The sequence below is a fragment of the Perca fluviatilis genome, chromosome 1 (assembly GCF_010015445.1).
Source record: "Perca fluviatilis chromosome 1, GENO_Pfluv_1.0, whole genome shotgun sequence".
NCBI lineage: Eukaryota > Metazoa > Chordata > Actinopteri > Perciformes > Percidae > Perca > Perca fluviatilis.
Genome location: NC_053112.1, coordinates 22,951,201 through 22,969,826, shown reverse-complemented (window position 1 = coordinate 22,969,826; position 18,626 = coordinate 22,951,201). Strand labels below are relative to the sequence as shown.

Here is an 18,626-nt window from a genome sequence, read left to right as displayed (position 1 = left end):
AGCTGTTACGTCTCCCGTCATCTATGGAGAAACAGAACTGAACTACTACTCTGCTGAGACAGGTTAGTCCCTACTGCGGTTATGTTGGACACTGACCTGAATGAGACCTGGGGTATCACTGTCTCAAATTACATAGCATGAGTTCGTAAGCTGGAAATTCCACCACAATTACTGATTGGTACTCGTGTTTCTTTGTCTTCCTGCTGTGTGGCAGGTCATCTCTCTCTCTCCAAAGACGTACACCAGCAGAATGTTTCTCATTCTCACTCCGTAGAGCTGAGGGGAACTAGGTGATAAGTCTGTGAGTTTGTCACTACGAGTGACCCCTTTCTCATTACACATACACCAGTCATTTGATCAAATGTTAATTGAAAAGTACTGATTCATGCAGCTTTAAGTTAGACATTATTCATTGCAAGTTTGACTAGAGTACCTGTCTTCCCCAGAGGCCACTTTACGGCTCGCCTACCTGTCGGAAGCGCTTGAGATGGAGGATCAGTATGTCAGGGAGAGTCCACAGGCTCAGCTTCACCATGCCCTGCTGAAGCTGCTTACAGTGGGGGCACTTCCAGGCATCATCTGGGGCAAGCTGGAATCAGTCAATGAACCACTGAATTACATGGTTATCCATTCAAAACAAATTGGAAGTCAAAATGTAACATGTTTATACATATATGTGGTCATTTTATCATTTGGGGTGGCAGTAGCTCAGTCTGTAGGGAATTGGGTTGGGAACCGGAGGGTTGCTAGTTTAAGTAATACGGACCAAAGTATGGTGGTGGACTGGTAGCTGGAGAGGTGCCAGTTCACCTCCTGGGCACTGCCAAGGTGCTCTTGAGCAAGGCACCGAACCCCCAACTGCTTGGGGCGCCTGTCCATCGACAGCTGCAGCCCCCTCACTCTGACATCTCTCCATTAATGCATGTATAGGTACTGTGTGGAATGTGTGTTCTAACAACAGAGTGAAAACATTGTAATTTCCCTTGCGGAATTAATAAAGTATAAATTATTATTATTATTATGCAGGGCTCTAGAGTGCGACCAATTTGGTCGCAAATGCGACCAAAATTTGTAAGGGTGCAACTAAGATTTTTCCTAGGTCGCACCGGTGCACCTAACGTCCTCGCATCCGCTGCCTCTCCACGAACAAAGCGATGTCGTTTCTATCGATATGGTTTAATGTTGCGGTACATGAGCCATTCCTTCTGTAAAGCCGTGCCTGTGTTTGGATCTCTCCTCCGCGCAGCCCCGCCCCCATTCACTCACACACGGGCCGGCTCACCTGCAACATGAGAGACGCAGCGCCGCCGGTCCACATTTGTCTACAGTTTTAATTGTTATTAACACAGCTGTATATTGTTAAGTATGAGAGGGAAACCTGTATTGGTACCAGTGTTTCCGCTGATAACTATCTGTTATTGCGGCCGCCACGGCGAAAAACACATTAGAAGTTATTGAATGGAACTACGGTAACTTCAGTTCGTTGAGTAATAGTGTGTGAGACGGAGCCTGCTGGACCTGGGTGAGAGATGTGACCCATGGCCACATTATCATAGTTCATAAAAATGCAGCGCAGTGACGATACAGATATTTCATAGCCTACACAAGACGTATGTAACGCCGCTGACCCGCATTCGACCCGCGCAGGACCCATTCATAATGAGTCAGCCGTCACTCTGTGAGTACGCTTCAGTTCATCGTACTCCCTCTCCCTCTCTCCCTATATGAGCTACTGGGCTATACGGGTCTGTTATTGAAAACAAGTGAAGGAGCTTTCTCAGAGATATATTATATATGATATATTTTTTTTATATATATCCCAGGCTATTTATTTCAGATAATGTACATGTGTTGCAGCTGTATATTTTCAAATTGGGAAGGAAACCCTGTCTTTGCCTTTTATTTTAATCACATCTGTTTTAATAAAAGAGCTTGTGAAAGGTGGCTTTGACTTAAAACTGAACATTTAGCCCACTTTGCAAAAAATATAAATTAGAGCTAGAGATATATATTTTGTATCACCATTCAGCCGAAAAATACAGAGATATGATTTTTAGTCCTGGACTAGTGGAAGATCTGATAAGAATCAGTGTGGAGGGGCCCGGTGTGGAGAATTTTGATGCTAGGGAGTGTGGCAAGCTGGTTTAGCCAAGGCCAAAGGGGAAGAAGGCCAAATTACAGGTGTTGGCCATCTGAGGGGCATTTGACAGCAAGGGGGGACCCGCTATAAGACTTTGAGTACAGTATAATTGTGCTTCAAATAAAAAAAAAAGTACCAACTCCTTATTCTTGTTTAAAATAATTGACATAATATATATATGAATGTATATGGAGTGTGATAAAAAGGTGACCTTGAAATTGTGGCGTTAATGGAGATGTGAGGAAAAATTTGGGTGCACCTAAATTTTGTGCTGGTGCACCTAAATAAAAAAAGTTAGTCTGGAGCCCTGTTATGTAATGTCACAAGTTTACTTCAGATGATCTGTCCTTAAGCAGGTATTATTAATAATCTGTTTTTCATTAACTCTGTCCTGATCCAAACCCTGGGGGATCAAAACTTGTCTGCATTCTCTTTTGGTTTTAGCCTTGTGTCCTTGTTCTACTTGTGCCTGAAATGTTTACTTTCCCTTCCATTCTTCGGGTTTTTCATCTTCCAAAAGAAAAAGAAGCACCTTAAGTATCCTGGAACTCAGTGTATGAGAAACTCAAAGTTGACTTTTTACATGTTTTTCAAGAGTAGAGTCCTTCTTAACCACAATACAAGGCATCAAAAGCAAACTTTGAGCTATGCATTAGGTCTTTGCTGCCTCTTTTTCTGCTTGCTTTATGGTTTAAGAGCTTCTATATTGCAGACTGAGGACTCTAGAGAATAAAGTGCAAGGGTCACCTGTGTGTGTGACTGACATCTCAAAGACATCTTCCCACCACTTATGATTGTGAAGTATGGATCTGACACAGGAGCCCAGTATTTTGCTCCTCACACAGCTCAGAGGTTGACTTTAACATAAAGATTCTATTAAAATGAAATCATCCTGGTCATGAAATGACAAAATCCCACTTATATCATTTGTCAGTTAACCCCAGTCTGTTATACTATAGTTACAGGCAGGTACCGCTTCAAGGACATATTGTTCCCTTTTCAAAACTCTATGCCTTGCTCCCAAAAGTGCTGTTTATGTTTGAGTCTGCTTAATGACATGAGATCAGGAAATGAAATGTCTTGGTCTCATGTTGATGCATCATTTAACAAAACATAACTAGTGCAGGAGAAGAAACTGCTGTAGCTTTACGATCCTGTCTGTCAGCATCAAATTGCTGCTTCGGTGTGCTGCGAGTTTTCAGGGACAGGGGAGTCCTTTACTGCAACTCTACTACAATAATCACTGAAATGAATACTTGTTCTACTATATTCCTGATGAGAGAAAGATTTGTAAAATATAGATGTGGTTGCTAAGCCACTACACGTGTGAGAAAGAAAACAAAAAAAAGAATGCCTTTCATTTTCCCTTTGTTTCCTTTCACTTGTGTCTTATTCATAATTCCTCCCACGTAAATGAATGAATGTTCTTTTATTGTATCTCTTTATTGTTTACAGCAAATGCCAAAGCCAAAACTAACAATAAATATATATGTATATATTACAGATTTTGCTTTTGCCTAATATAGATTATGTGATCAGTTTAGTTTGTGTCCTTATAGGTCATAGTAGTATGCCATAGTAGTATTATGTGGTGTCCTTTCATTCTAATTTACTGTAGGTATCCTTAGGCTGTGTATTTTATCTAAAGAGTTCTTCATTTCATTTTTCATTTTTTATTTATTAAACAGGAAAAGATTAAAGACAATCGGGCCTGACTCAGTGTAAAACTGATTTTCAGCAGGTTCCTGCTCTGCAGAACATAAACACCACATACACAACAAAAACTCCTAGACAGAACAGTAACAAACACACAGACCAGGAGAATGAGCAACAGGGCAAAGCCATAAAGCTGACTCAATGGTCACAGGTATACCTCTCCATTAAATAGCGAGCAAATGTTAATTTAAATGATCTTATTGACGTTAAAGTTCTGATGTGCTGTGGAATGTCATTCCAGACTTTAGTGAGCACATAGAAAAAAAATCTCTGTCCATAACAGTTTCTAAAAGCCGGTAGAGGCAAAAGTCCATTTGTAGCAGATCTCGTAATGCACTCGGACCTTGAACTGGGTTTTGGAACCAACGTAGACAGAGCAGCTGCAGTGTGACCATTTAAAATTTGATAATACAGTTTTATCCCATGGCTTAATTTATAATTCTCAAATGTCAAGGCATTACACAGAGATAGTGCACTACAGTGGTGAGTCCATCCAGGAAGCCTAACATGTATCTTATAGGCTTTGTTATAGAGTCTTATTACTGGTTCAAGAATCTCATTTGTTGTAAGTGACCAAACAGGTAAACAATACGACAAAGTGGACATAATGATGGCATGAAGATAAGTCTTTGAGACAGAGAGCAGCAAATATGGTCTAATTTTACTATAAACAAATAACTTTTGGTTTAACTTTCTGGTTAGGGTTTGGACATGCTCACAATAAGTGAGATGTGAGTCAAGAAAGACCCTTATAAGTGGATACAACTGAAAGTTTTTGATTAGAGAACAAGATGGGATTGGATATGGATAAATGTCTCCTAGATGAATGGAAGTACATGCATTCTGTTTTCTTGGTATTAAGTGTTAAATGATTCTCTTGCAACCAGTTATGTAAATGCTGGAGATCTGTATTAAGTTTGTGATTAATTGTATCAATATTTGAGCCAGAAAAAAAAATAACTGTCAATTTCAATCAAACACAAAGTGTACCAATCAAAATTAGTGACAAAAAACGTAATAGAAGGGAAGGAAGGAATCATGAGTAAGTTCTTAACGCTCAAATCTTCAATCACAGCTTGAACTTGATTAATTAAATTGTACCAGGAATAGTGTTTCATGAGAGGAATACATAGTAAGAGATCTCTAGACTTTGGCTGATACACTAGCACAGGATTTAGAGGAGTTACTAATTAAACTGCCATTCTTCTAAACTAGCTCATTTCAGTCAGTACATGTACTGTAAATGGTGATGTTACATTCCATAACCTCACAGTGAGCTGGCTTATCTTCTCCACCTCATACAGCATTTTAATTAGTTTATTTTAGGCACGATTAATCACTGTACTCTGGGCTCTGTGTGTGGAACATGTTACATGGGACAAATGCAGGGCTTACTGCTGCAAATAACTTAATTCCCTTTTTTTCTTCAGTATAGAAACAATGGTATTATGCTTCATGTAAATGTCTTTAGGAATATAAAAACTGAGTGTGGTTCCATCTCCCCTGAGTCAGTCTCTACTCAAACCAAGATTGAGATACAGTATTACATTTAATAACACTGGGTAGATATGATTAGCGTTGTCGTGATGTCCTATCAATATGTTAGGTGATGACTTAATTATAATCATTTGTCAACTTCCAGTGGAATTGTCTTGTGATGATATAATCATTGTAATGATCTTAGGAATTCATTTGGTGTTATCATAACTCATAGAAATGATGGCATCTATAAAAAAAAAAAAAGATGCAAGTTGTAATAAACCATAATTATACTTCAAGATAGCACCGCTCATGCCTGCTTTGGTGTTTTGACTGTGCACTATTTTGTTGTGTAACACAGTCTGTACCAACACTGCTTATAATGTACACACAGAGGGTTTGTATATAATCAACAAAAGTTGGGAATTCTTTGCATCAACCTTTAAGGCTTAATTCGCTGTCATTGCTGCAGAACAGCTGTACTGTAAGTTGTTTTACATTATTTTTCAGTTGTTGGTAACTGAACTTTTTTTTTTATTGTGAATTTCAATTTTATATTTATATTAGGATTGATTTTTTGACTTTATGTTCTCCTACTGTGTATATTTGTGACTGCTGTGCACCACAACACCAAGCGAAATTCCTTGTTATGTAAGAAACTCACCCACTCTCATCTGTTGAAACTCTATTATCTGCAATACACTAGTGCGGTGCCCGTTGAAAACGGGCTGATTACTTGGCCTGTGGTGTTGCTGCTTGTAGAATTTATCAAAATCAAAGTATACCCCAAAATGACTTACAGAAGGACGCTGAACAACTTAATATGCAACTCCACTGTATAGCCTACTATCTATTGACTTAGTGTAGGCTACGTCTACATCAGAGGAAGACATAGGCGCCGATAACATGGGTGCTCCAGAGTTCAAGCACCCACGGAAAATACCTAGCACCCACCGAGCACCCATGTGTGCCAGACTGCCAGTAGGCTACATTCATTTAAAATTAAACATTGCAATTGGTGCTAAGTGGAGCGTCTGTCATAATGTGATTGGTTATGTCGCTGTCAGTCCCCTGCTCCATATCCTATCCACCAATCACAGCGTCTCTTGGATGAAAACGCCTCCATCCCCCACCCCCCACAGTGCGATAATGTGATTGGTTATGTCGCTGTCAGTCCCCTGCTCCATATCCTATCCACCAATCACAGCGTCTCTTGGATGAAAACGCCTCCATCCCCCACCCCCCACAGTGCGTGCATGTGCGTTAGGTAATCAGAGTGAGAATTAAATGGACAAATTTGTTATTAAAAAAGCAAAGCTAATGATGCAAGTGCATCAACGACATCCACCACCAGTGCAGAGAGTTCTTAATTTCCTTCGAAGCTGATCACGGTTGATACCCCAGAATCTGTTACTGTGCGCTAGATACAGAGCACCGCGAGTGGCCGGTGTGCCAGTTTAGCTGGTGATCATGTCAACTGGTGATATTTGCATGAAATCTGTAAATACTGAACAAGGCCCTGCCCTGCGTTCTGCTCTGCCTCCGCAGAGCAGAAAGCAGTATGTGTTGTATTTGTGTGGAAAATGCTTAAACGGACATGTATAACACATCAACTGGTGATGTTTTCAGTGATATCCATTATTTGGTCTCACTTTCAAACACTTTGTGAAAATGTGAACCTCTGGCACTCGAGGGGCGGAGGCAGAGCAGAACGCAGGGCAGGGCCTTGTTCAATATTCACTGATTTCATGCAAATATCAGTTGACATGATCACCAGCTAAACTGGCACACCGGTCACGGTGCTCCGTCAGGTCAGCGGTAGTTGGTTGTCACAGTTAAACTTCTCATCTCCAGTCCTCTCTGTATTTGTGAGAAGTGGCGCTGTCCTGAGTTGAAACTTCGCGGCTTTATTATCGAGTTAATAGTGTGTTTATATTGGCCGCTGTCCGTTTTTTTTTTTTTTTAAAGGGCATGTGCCCATGAGCACCCACGGAGGAAAACATAACGCCGCCTATGGAGGAAGACATTGTGCTTCTATATTTACCTGACAGAGAACATTGCAGAATCAGAATGTAATCACAAAATATCACAATTAAAATGTGGAGTAATCTGACATTAGAGACATGGACTCATGGCAGTGTGCTACCCACCCTGCCAGTTATGGGAGCTAAAGAGCACATATCTGCGATCATCAACCACCAGAACCGGACTGTGTGTGTGTGTGTGTGTGTGTGCGCGCGCGCACGCACGCACACACAGAGAGAGAGAGAGAGAGAGAGAGAGAGATACACACTGTACAGATACGTCTCGCTTTATAAGATAGATAGCTTGCCTATAAGTGACATCACGCGCTGTCTGCACTTGTTGTCTGGTTGTGCTTTGCATATGTGGGATTCTGTAATGTCCTTAAATTCGGGAATTGTCGTTTGTTTATTCAAAGTCAAAGACAGTCCAAAGTAGTGCTACTTTGCACACATTTTAGCTGCCAAAGCTCAGCTGCTCTCTCTCTCTCTGCTCCTGCTCACTGCTCACTCAGTGTGAGAGGGGGAGTGGCCAGCAGCTAGAGCGGCAAAAGCCAATGTGTGCTTCTTTTACCTATATATTTAACGATATACTTTGCATTTCTAATCCAAACAACGTCAAACATGTCACTGCACTTACTCGTGCCCATAGCAAGACACCTGTCAAGTTTGAAATCCATCGGACTAACGGTTCGAGAGATATGCTTAACACCCAGACAGACAGACAGACGTTCCTGAAATTATAGATTGATACTTGGCAGCTTTGGAGTGATTTCTGTCCACCTGAAGCCATTTTTTTTTTCTTTGCCCCCATTCACTCTGGCTAGAAAGAAGAATTCACTGCTGGTATAAGTGTGAGGGAGTTAAGGCTATAGAAATATACACAGCAAATGTATCAGTAGTATTTCACCTTAAAGTGTTCTCTTAAAAAAACTAATCTATTCATACTCATACTCGCATGCCAAAAATTATAAAGAAAAACAGAAGATTAGGAAAAACAACAACACACCACTGTAAAAAAAACACCAAAGGAAGACTAGTGATTAAGAAGAAGGTGGATTTTTTCTTGCCATATGTTGTTTACTTGATAGTTGTGTTGTATTTAGTCTCACCTGTTCTTCTTTGGTATACAGCTGAAAGCACTCGTCCAAGGTACAGCTATGCTGCTGAAGATGCTGCTGCTGCTGGCTCCTCACACTCTCCGCATCCTTGACCACCTCTTCTTGAATGCTGCCAAATAGACTGGAGCACACACACATACACACAGACACACATGGCATATTGTTTCCATTCAGCTGCAGATTTGTGTTTGCAGTGTTTGCACCAGTGTGAGTCTGTATGTTTGGGGCAATTTTACAGACACGGACTGAATCATCGTGTGTTCTGGGAAATCATGCAAATGATAAAATGACACTGATGATGTGTTCCGCTCATAAGATGTTCTTCTTCATTGTACAGTATATACTCCACAAGAGGTTAACATGTTTGTGCACAATTCTTACCATTCTTTAGTCTTGCTCTCCCACTCGATGACAACCTTCAGGTGAGGAGGTCCTCCAGGGCCGCAGAACTTCAGAGCTCTACAACACAGTGGACAACTTTAAATACATCTATATATCTTATGATCTTAGTTAAGTCAGTTAGTAAAAATGATTGGCTCATCTCCAAATGCCAGAAACCACAAAAGCGAGAGAGGCTGAAATCTGTGTTGCTGTCATGCAAATAATGCTAGTTCTGGTGTAACCTAGACGTCTTTCTTTGAACACACATACACACATACACACACATACACACACACACACACACACACACACACACACACACACACACACACACACACACACACACACACACACACACACACACACACACACACACACACACACACGTTAAGAAGAATAAATATCTCTACCTTGGAGGTGAATAAAAGGGCAAAAAGTATTAGTAGACAAAGGGAAGAGAAACTGTTACACTGGTTGAAATTTTATTTCTGCATTCTTAACAGCGGGAATACATAGAGTGGACATACTGCACAGGTGAGACCTGGCTTCTCATCATGCATTAATATGCAAAGTCTGATGTTGAGTCATTATGTAGCAAAATAAGTCATGTTTGTAATGCAGAGCTTTCCTTGACTGCTTTGATCTCAGGAGGAAAGATAAAAACAGCATTGGTATTCAAGAGCCAAACAGCGCTGACACAAGGCCAAGGTAGATTTAGTAATCGCCAAATTCTCGGGGCAAAAGTCGTTTTCTTGTTCAGGGAACATGACGGATCAATGATGGCAAATGTACCGTGTCAAAATTAAATTCCTTTTGAATTTGCAAAACATCTGTACTCTGAATGGAGACCGGCCAATAATAGACTGACTCTCACTGGGAGTAGGTTCACTTCAACTTGAAAGTAGAATTCATGTCGTTGTCTTGGTATTGTTCACTGTGAACATGTTTAATGCATAAATGGGTATGTTCTGAGCATTACCACTAGATGTCAGGCTTACATAACATGTCAACACATCCCAAAGGGGTTAAATAACTCAATAATGCTAATTTCCACCTACTCTATCAACAAAATATGCTCCTCTCTCTCCACTTGTGAATGCACTTGACTTTTGCATGAGCACTGCAACAATAATTGTCTCTGGATGAATGAGAACCCTTATCTCAACACAATATGCAGGACACACAAAGCACCACATTGCACACAAGATCAAGGGTGGAGGCCTGAGTGTGCTACTGAAATAATTGTAGATTTTTTCAGTGTTTAATTAATTAATAACCAATAACAAATACAAAGATGATTTAATTGCTAATTAATTATATTACTTTTGACGGTGTTAAAGTGATGGTTCGGAGTAATTTACCCTAGGGTCCTTTGCACCATGACCTCGAGCCAAACACCCCCCCAGAAGCTTTTTTCACCTGGGTGTAACACTGGGCGAGTTAGCGTAGAGTAGCGTTAGCCGCTGAGTAGCTTAGCGCGGGGCTAATGGACCCATGTTTGTATCTCTGTAAATCGACCACTACCACATAATTACCAAAATGTTTACACTCGAATATAGGTTTGACCTACTCGTAAATATAGGTTGTGCTCGTCTAATAATATAATTAATTAAAGTAATTTGTATGTACATTGTTATTAACTGGCTTCTGCTCTCTGTTGCTGCTGCTGCTGCTACCTGCAGTTAGACGAGTGCTTAGGGCCGTCTATAAATTACTACACCGAAAAGAGATACAACAAAAATATGTATTCATTTAATGATTAAATAAGGTAATGTCTCCAAACTTACCTCAATTATTACTTGTCTCCTGCTAGTTATATTACAGCCCTTACTTTAAAAAATAAGTTAAATTAAAAAATATTTTTGTTGCATCTCTTTTCGGTGTTGTAATTTGTAGATGTCCCTAAGCACTCATCTCACAGCAGCAACAACAACAGCAGAGAGCAGAAGCCAGCAGGCAAGTGTTATTTACATAAACTTCTGGTGTACTTACAAACTTTCCAATCCATCGTTTTATGAGAGCATAACCTATATATACACTAGTGTAGACCTTTGGTATCATTTCGGGCATTATTAGTTGCGTCGTATTTAAGAGATACAAACGTGGTCCATTAGCCCCGCTAAGCTATTCAGCGGCTAACGCTACTCGCTTAACTCGGCCAATGTTAGACCCAGGTGAAAAAAGCTTCTGGGGGGGTGTTTGGCTCGAGGTCATGGTGCAAAGGACCCTAGGGTGAATTACTCCGAACCATCACTTTAATCACGGTAAACTGTTTATAAAATTACAAAAGCGAGGGGTCCCCCCATACCTAATACGTATCTTGCATTATTGGTACTCCCACCAAACTATGCGAGATATATGTGGCAAGATAACATCGGATCCTTTCCCAGTTACCAATGGGGCTAGACAAGGTGGAATATTGTCACCTGTTCTTTTTCATTGGTATATGGATGATCTTTCTAGGACATTAGAAGTGTGTAAGACTGGTTGTATGGTGGGGGATAGGTGTATTAATCATCTGATGTATGCAGATGATTTAAATGTTATGTCTCCTTATAGTGCTGGCCTACAACAACTGCTTAGAGTCTGTTCAAACTATGGACTACAGTATGACATCAAATTCAATGCAATTATGTGTACTTTTATATCTGGACCTTGAGTCTGTAAATAAAGTTATGTATAATATAATATATATATATATATAATATATATATAATATATATATATATAATCTTATACTGTCTTTAAATGATGAATTATTAATTAATTTCAAAACTGAATTGCAAAATTCTTACTTTTTGTTATTCCAGTTACTAATGTGTCTGCCTATCATGCTCTCTCTCACAATTTAGTTTTCCTGATTTAACCTTTCCATTTGATTGCTTTAATTGAAAGACCGCTCTCTGTGTGAACACCGTGCCACCTAGAAATAAAATGAAATCCATCTTACAGAGCAGCAGCAAAGCTTTGACAAACCAGATTGCTGCCAACACATAACAGCTGGCCAATTAAACACTGTGGAATTACCGTCACACATATTCTAATGGCAAACTCCAAACTCCGCAAAAAACATGCAGACAAACAACGTGCATTCAGTTGTTGACCAGGGCACACATTTTGAAAATGTAATTAAATTCTATAATATAAAAAATAAAAAATAGTGCAGACTGTGGAGATGCAGTGGAACAGTTTCTGGATATTCAGCCACTAATCTTCAGGCTTGTGTGAGATCTTATTTCTTGCGATTGCTTTTAGTGCTATACAACTTATGGGAGTTTTACTTCGACAGAAAATCATTCTCAATGCAATGGGATGCTGGTAAAAGAGGTCTGAAAACCTTGGCACAAAAAATCTAAACCACCAGCATGGCTATTGAAAATTACAGATACATGGGACAATTATCTTCTTGTGATTTGAAAGAACTAAACCCTTAACACACAGGGGAAAAAAACGTTTCGAAAGCTGGCATAAAAAAAACTATTTCTCTGTGCGGGGGATCAATATGTGGAACTCCTTACCTACAGTACAGAACTTAAAAAGGATCATGATTGGGATCACTTTAAACTCAAGTTGAAACAGTTTTTAAATACAGATTAGTAATGTAGTCATGAATAACCTGCTTCTTGTCATTGAGTGTTACGGTAACTTTATTCATTGTTAGTTTGCATCTTGATCCTATCTGCATCGTGTAAAGGGAGCAAAATCACATTTACAATTTGAATGTGATAAAAGCAACATGCAACTCAATACAACACACACAGAGACACACACACACACACACACACACACACACACACACACACACACACACACACACACACACACACACACACACACAAATGACTAGCTGTATCTGGAAGACAATCTCATTTCCTTATCTCCTTTGTAGAAAACCTTCACTGCAGCTCAGTAGAACAACAGTAGAGATTTATACTAAGCTCCTCAGCAGCATGCCCTTTATCATCACACAGGAAATAAAGGCCTTATCTTCAAACCATCAAACGGAAATCATTATGGCTGCTCAGTCCCTTGTAATCCTCTTAAGGTCCATTTCTTCTCAAAGGAACTGTAGCTTTTTGCATAAGAATAAGACTTCATGCAGCCATTTTCTTTACAGCCTTAATAGGCTGATATGATTATTTGTTTGTGTGCATACTACAATATGTGACTGTGCTTTTCACTAGCAGTAATTCATCAATGTGGCAGGGCCCTTAAATAGCTTTTTAGTTTTATTTTTATGTAATTATTGCCTTTTTACCAGCGCCAAAGAGGTTATGTTGTCGCCACCGATATTTATGAAACTTGGTGGAAGGGTAAGCATGGGCCGAGAAGAACCCATTTCATTTTAGATCACAGGGTGATACACAAATTATTTTTCACTTTTGTTAAGACTGCAAGATATAGCATGGCCTTGGCGGAGGTCTGCGCTCTCCGACTGCCCATTTAGTTCTACATGCTTTTATGATTCCAATTTTATGATTTCCAAACATATTAGTGTTTTAGCAGTGTATGTGTGTTATAGGATGTGCTATTGTGCATGTATGTGTGGACTGACTGTAGATCTATGTTGCCATAAATGTGTTATCGACCACACACAAAACAAGTTTGGTATGCGTAGTTGTACAGTACAGTACAATATGTTGTTTTTCTTTGTGTAAGTGTACGTGTGTGTGTGTGTGTGTGCTTGTCTTACCTGTCAACTGCAGGGTGGTACAGAGGCCTGCTGTCCTTTGGGGACAGGTAGCTGTAGGCTGCTGATCCTCCCACTACTCTGATTTTGAACAGCACCCCAGCATTCTGCAGGGCGAGTAATACAGATTAGTATAGCTGTGACCATAAAGAGCTCCCCTCTTGCAATTGTAGCTATATCCAGAAAGGCTTGTTACCTTGTAATCCCAAATCTTGAATTTATCGGATACATTTAAAATCAAAGCAATATTGATTTGGAACATTGATTTTTTTTCTCAATAGCATTAAATATTCATAATTAAATGAGCAAGTTATTTTTTATTAAGAGTTTAACACTAAAATGTTCAGTTAGCCTGCTTGATCAGGACTGTGTGGCATCAGCAAACAACCCAACATTCTGTTATCACATTTTTTTGACATGTTCCTAAATTCTGATAGGCGAATGGGAATCAGTGACATCACATTTTTCCAACTGAGCCTCGCCCATTTCAAATTAGTGAGAAGAACACAGAAACAAAACACAAATACAGAAATATCTCATGTAAAATGATTAAAAAAAAAAAAAAAAAACGGTGGCAGATTATTCTGTGCATGTAGGAACCCATAGCTTAGAGAGAGAGAAGTTGGTTTGTTATCAGGGAAGTCCCAAACCAGGAAGACAAAACAGTGATGAACAGCTCTAGAGGTGTTATTTTGACCAAGTCCATCATGTTCTACATTGGTACACATCAGAGTGCTTTACTTACAGTATAACATTACTAAAGAAAAGTCTGTCTAAAAAAATATTTTGGCTTATGTACCAACTACATCTTGTTTAATCATCACCACTAGCATAGTGTGTATACAACTCAGTTCAACTCCATTCATACTTAAATCAATGAGGGTAGGCTAAATAACAGAAACACCTCTTTGTATAAAGCAATGCAATTCAACAGCACATCAAACTACATCCTCTAAAGTGACCACATAGTTAAAATCAACATTACATTTCCATGAGAAGTTGAACTAAACAAAGTTTAAAGCTTTAGTGCGTAACTTTTTGATATTAATAAACGTCCGTTACATTCAAGCCATTGCCAAATGACTTGCTACAAAGCTAATTAAGACTATCAGCTCCACACAACTCCATCTGCATTTCTCAGCATGGCTATGTTCAGAAGATTGTGTCGTCCGGCGACTGTCCTGCGCAGAAGCTCGAGTGAAGATAATTACCTCTTCTGAAGAGTCCATCATTTATTTATTTTTTTAATCCCCCGTGTCCTCCTTGGCTACTAGCAACTGAGCGATCACGTAAGGCTTGTATCATGTGGACCCGCCGACAGTGTTGTTGTCATTACTTAGAATTCCTCACGGGGGAGACAGAAACTATGCACTGTAGCTTTAAGATTTGTCGACGTGTCATTTGAATGGAAAGATAGTATTGGAATAGAGCAAATGCATTTACTGTACAGATGGATTATAGCTCCTCAAGAGGGCTGAGCTATTAGGGAGCAGAGGTTCAGGTTGCTAATGTGTTCATTCTGAGCGTGCCGACGCTGGAGAATACAAACTGCAGCCGAGCATGAAAATAAATAAATGATTTGGTTAATAGGAAATTGTAAAGTAATAAAGTATACTTTTTATTTACTAATAAAGTAAATAAAAAGAAGAGACAAAACACTTTATGCTAATGAGCATTCTGTAGAATATTGTATTTCTGTCTTTTTATCACTAACAAATACATGTAAGAGCATTTTAAAGTTGCAGTTCATCAATGTGGAGCCAATCTTAGATACTTTGTATAGCCATACAACTGGGTAGATTAGTAGTACTGAAATATATCATAAAAGCATATATGTTTTTTAATTTAAAATTAACTACAATTGTAACTAATTGCAAGATAAATGTAGTGGAGTAAAAGATACAATATTTCCCTCTGAGATGTAGTGCAGTTAAAGTATAAGTAAAAGTCGCAGAAAACAAAAAATACTCAAATAAAGTACACAAATGTAAAATTGTACTTAATCACAGTACTTGAATAAATGTACTTAGTTACTTTTCACCAATGTGAGTAATCAGATTATAGTCTGGTACATTTTAAAGGATTCACAAGCTTCTACAGGATGATCTGTGATCTGCCTTAAAGGAGAGCTGTTGACCCCAGTGGGGAATTTGAGTGATTTGAGGACCCAAAATCTAAACCTACTGTATAGGGGTCTTTTGCGTCAGCACCTGAATACAGTATGCAAAGCATTCAAATAAAATCAATTAAATAAAAATAAAAGTAAATAAATGCATCACCTTGAATATGACTGTAATCAGAGCCGGCCCGACCCATAAGCGAACTAAGCGGCTGCTTAGGGCCCCGTGGCTACCAGAGGGCCCCCAAGAGCGCTTGAAATGTCCCACAATAGAGCTCATAACAGAGCTGGTCTATTGAAAATAATATAATATATATAATAATATAATATAGTGTTGCTGCTAATAGGTCTCACATTAGTCTTTTAAATGCTTATTTGTACATTATGAGTGCTTAAACTAATATTTACAATACACAAGTTGGTTTAGTGCCAAGTGCAGTGGCAACATGTTACAATGTGGAGAGTCCCCCAAACCAGATCCTGCTTAGGGCCCCCAGAAGTCTAGGGCTTAATTCTTAAGACTGTAATTCTGATTTACTTTGTTTATGTTTGTGAAATACTTAAGCCAAAGCTAGTATCCAGTAGATAAATTAACTGGTCAAACTGTAAGAAATCAGTACGTACTAGTAAGACCAAAAAGTGACCATGAGAAGTTTGAGAGCGTTAGCATTTTAATAAATGAGGTTACTATGGGCTATTTTAACATAGATTCAGAAGACAAATTATTTTAAAAGAACTTCAAGCTAATTATTATAATCAAAACTAATTTTGACCTCTCACAGTTGATAAATAACAAATTCCTAAGGAAGATTGATTTAGTATGCAGTAAAAGACCTCAGATAATTTCTTAAACCCTTTAAAATTGTAACTGGTCTGTCTGGCCACAATCTATCTCTTGTTGCAAATTGAGGAGCTAGATTTTGACATGCAAGTCAGTAACAACTCAATTTATATTTTCCTTTTTTCATACCCCGAAACAAAAGTTGTATCTTGCCAAATAAACCTCTGGGTGGCGCCAAAACATCTAATGAAGAAGAAGGGACAACCCAACTAATAGCAGCAAAGTACTTACACACTTGCTGCCTGTCACAGGAATGAAGCATATTAATAGCAATGTTGTGATTATTGTGTGTATAGTGCCTAAATTGCACACTGATAGTGAACTCACAAGCAATCCTTATGTTTTACATCAGCTCGTATTTTTTTTATTTTTCCTTTTAACATAGGAGAAGCTCAAATGTAAGTCCTGCACCTTTGGGATATTGATGGCCTTTTCAGCTAAAAAAATTCAATCTACATCGAAAAATCCTGATTGGGAAGATTCAATGAGTTTGTATCTGGCCAGAGAGGCTTTGAGGAGGTAAGAAACTGAGATAGCGATCAGTACCTAAAAATCAGGCTGATATTTCTCTTTCTTCTCTGCCTTAGTTCTTTTCTTATAAAGCTTAAAAGCTGCTCGTTCTGGATTAGGCCACCTCAAATATTGCCTGTCACCATGGTGTTGCCCATGGCAACTTGACGTCCAGCAGTGTGGACAGCGTGAGTGTCCGCGGTATTTAAGGGTGGAGCAGAGGTTTGGGGCTCATGGTGTGCAGATAACTTGAACTGTCTATGGAGAAACAGATGAAGTGGAGATGAGAAAGTAGAGGTGGATTTTGAACATGCAACCGGCAACCGGCTGTCTGGAAAACACTTCAGAATCACAGGATGTAATGTTTAAATATTCATCCAGGAATGTAGCAGTAATGTGTCCACTGTAGCAGTAATAGTACACATTTTCAAATAATACAATATAATAAAAATCTGCTTCTAATCTTCACTCAGTATTCTGAAATATATAGAACTTATATGGTGGTAAAGAGGAGGATTTGTGTTACTGGGCGGTGAAATAATTGAATGTATGCTAATTCTCAGCACATAAAATCATTATTAGGCTCTCATAAAAGACTAGACTGTGTGTGTGTGTGTGTGTGTGTGTGTGTGTGTGTGTGTGTGTGTGTGTGTGTGTGTGTGTGTGTTGTGTGTGTGTCTATAATGTCCTGAGGTGCACTCTTTGCTTTTAATCAAAATATTCATTAAATATTGGCAGTTTCTGGTGTTGGAAATACATTTTTCTTCTCTCTGAATGAATGAAGGTTGCAAGGTTTTCGGCACTGCAGAACTACAGGACACTAGATTAGAATTCTATTAATCAGGCACGAGGACTAAGTATTAATAAAAAAAGAGAACTCCAATAGGTAATTAATAATAATAAAAGAGACAACACAATACTGTAGTCACTATGGCTACCTACAAAGGGTTACTCAAACTTCAACAACAGAGAATCCAACAATTTTTCACTTAGCATGCTAAGCAGGAAACCTATTTTGCACTCTCAGCAGAGCAATGAGCTCTTATTTAAAAAAAAAAAATCATCATCAAAATCATGAAAAACAAGCATCTGGCGGACTACTTTTTTAAAACACATTGGTTTGTAACATGCGGTTTAACCTTTGTCTTAATTTCTAGCTTCATATGTGACTCAGATAATTGTAAACAGACACAGGGAACTATTTATTTAAACACAGAACCCAACCTTAATGAAAATGTATTAATTTTCTAACTATACTCTGCATTGCTATTTTAATTTGGTCTACTGTAGTCCAATAGGTCCAGAAACCCCTGAGCTGAAGGGTCCAGGCTAAAGAAATAGAGTGGATGACATGTTATTGGTTAGTGGGGGTGAGCTGGCATTACCTGAGCCTGAGATCCATTCAGCATCAGATAATAGAGCTTGCTGAGGATGCTCTGCTGAAGCTGGTCCCAGGAGATGCTCCTGTCCTCACGCATGAGAAATGGAGGTCCAAACCTAAGAGGAGAGGAGAGGAGAGGAGAGGAGAAGAGAGGAGAGGGAAAAAAGTAAAGAAGGGAAGGATTTAAAGAAAAACCTAAAGATTGATTACCTTGGAAAGTCACACAC

The 18,626-nt window shown here is 39.0% G+C and overlaps 1 protein-coding gene across 1 annotated transcript in view; it reads right to left on the bottom strand.

The window, feature by feature from the left end:
• Positions 1-18,626, bottom strand: part of usp43a (ubiquitin specific peptidase 43a) — a 118,030-nt gene that overhangs the window by 18,746 nt on the left and 80,658 nt on the right. Inside the window, exons 8-12 of the mRNA XM_039814967.1 lie at positions 18,404-18,515; positions 13,552-13,655; positions 8,859-8,936; positions 8,469-8,598; positions 470-589 (exon numbers count right to left, since the gene is read on the bottom strand). Coding sequence (XP_039670901.1) covers positions 470-589; positions 8,469-8,598; positions 8,859-8,936; positions 13,552-13,655; positions 18,404-18,515 — 544 coding nt within the window. The remainder of the gene's footprint in view (positions 1-469; positions 590-8,468; positions 8,599-8,858; positions 8,937-13,551; positions 13,656-18,403; positions 18,516-18,626) is intronic.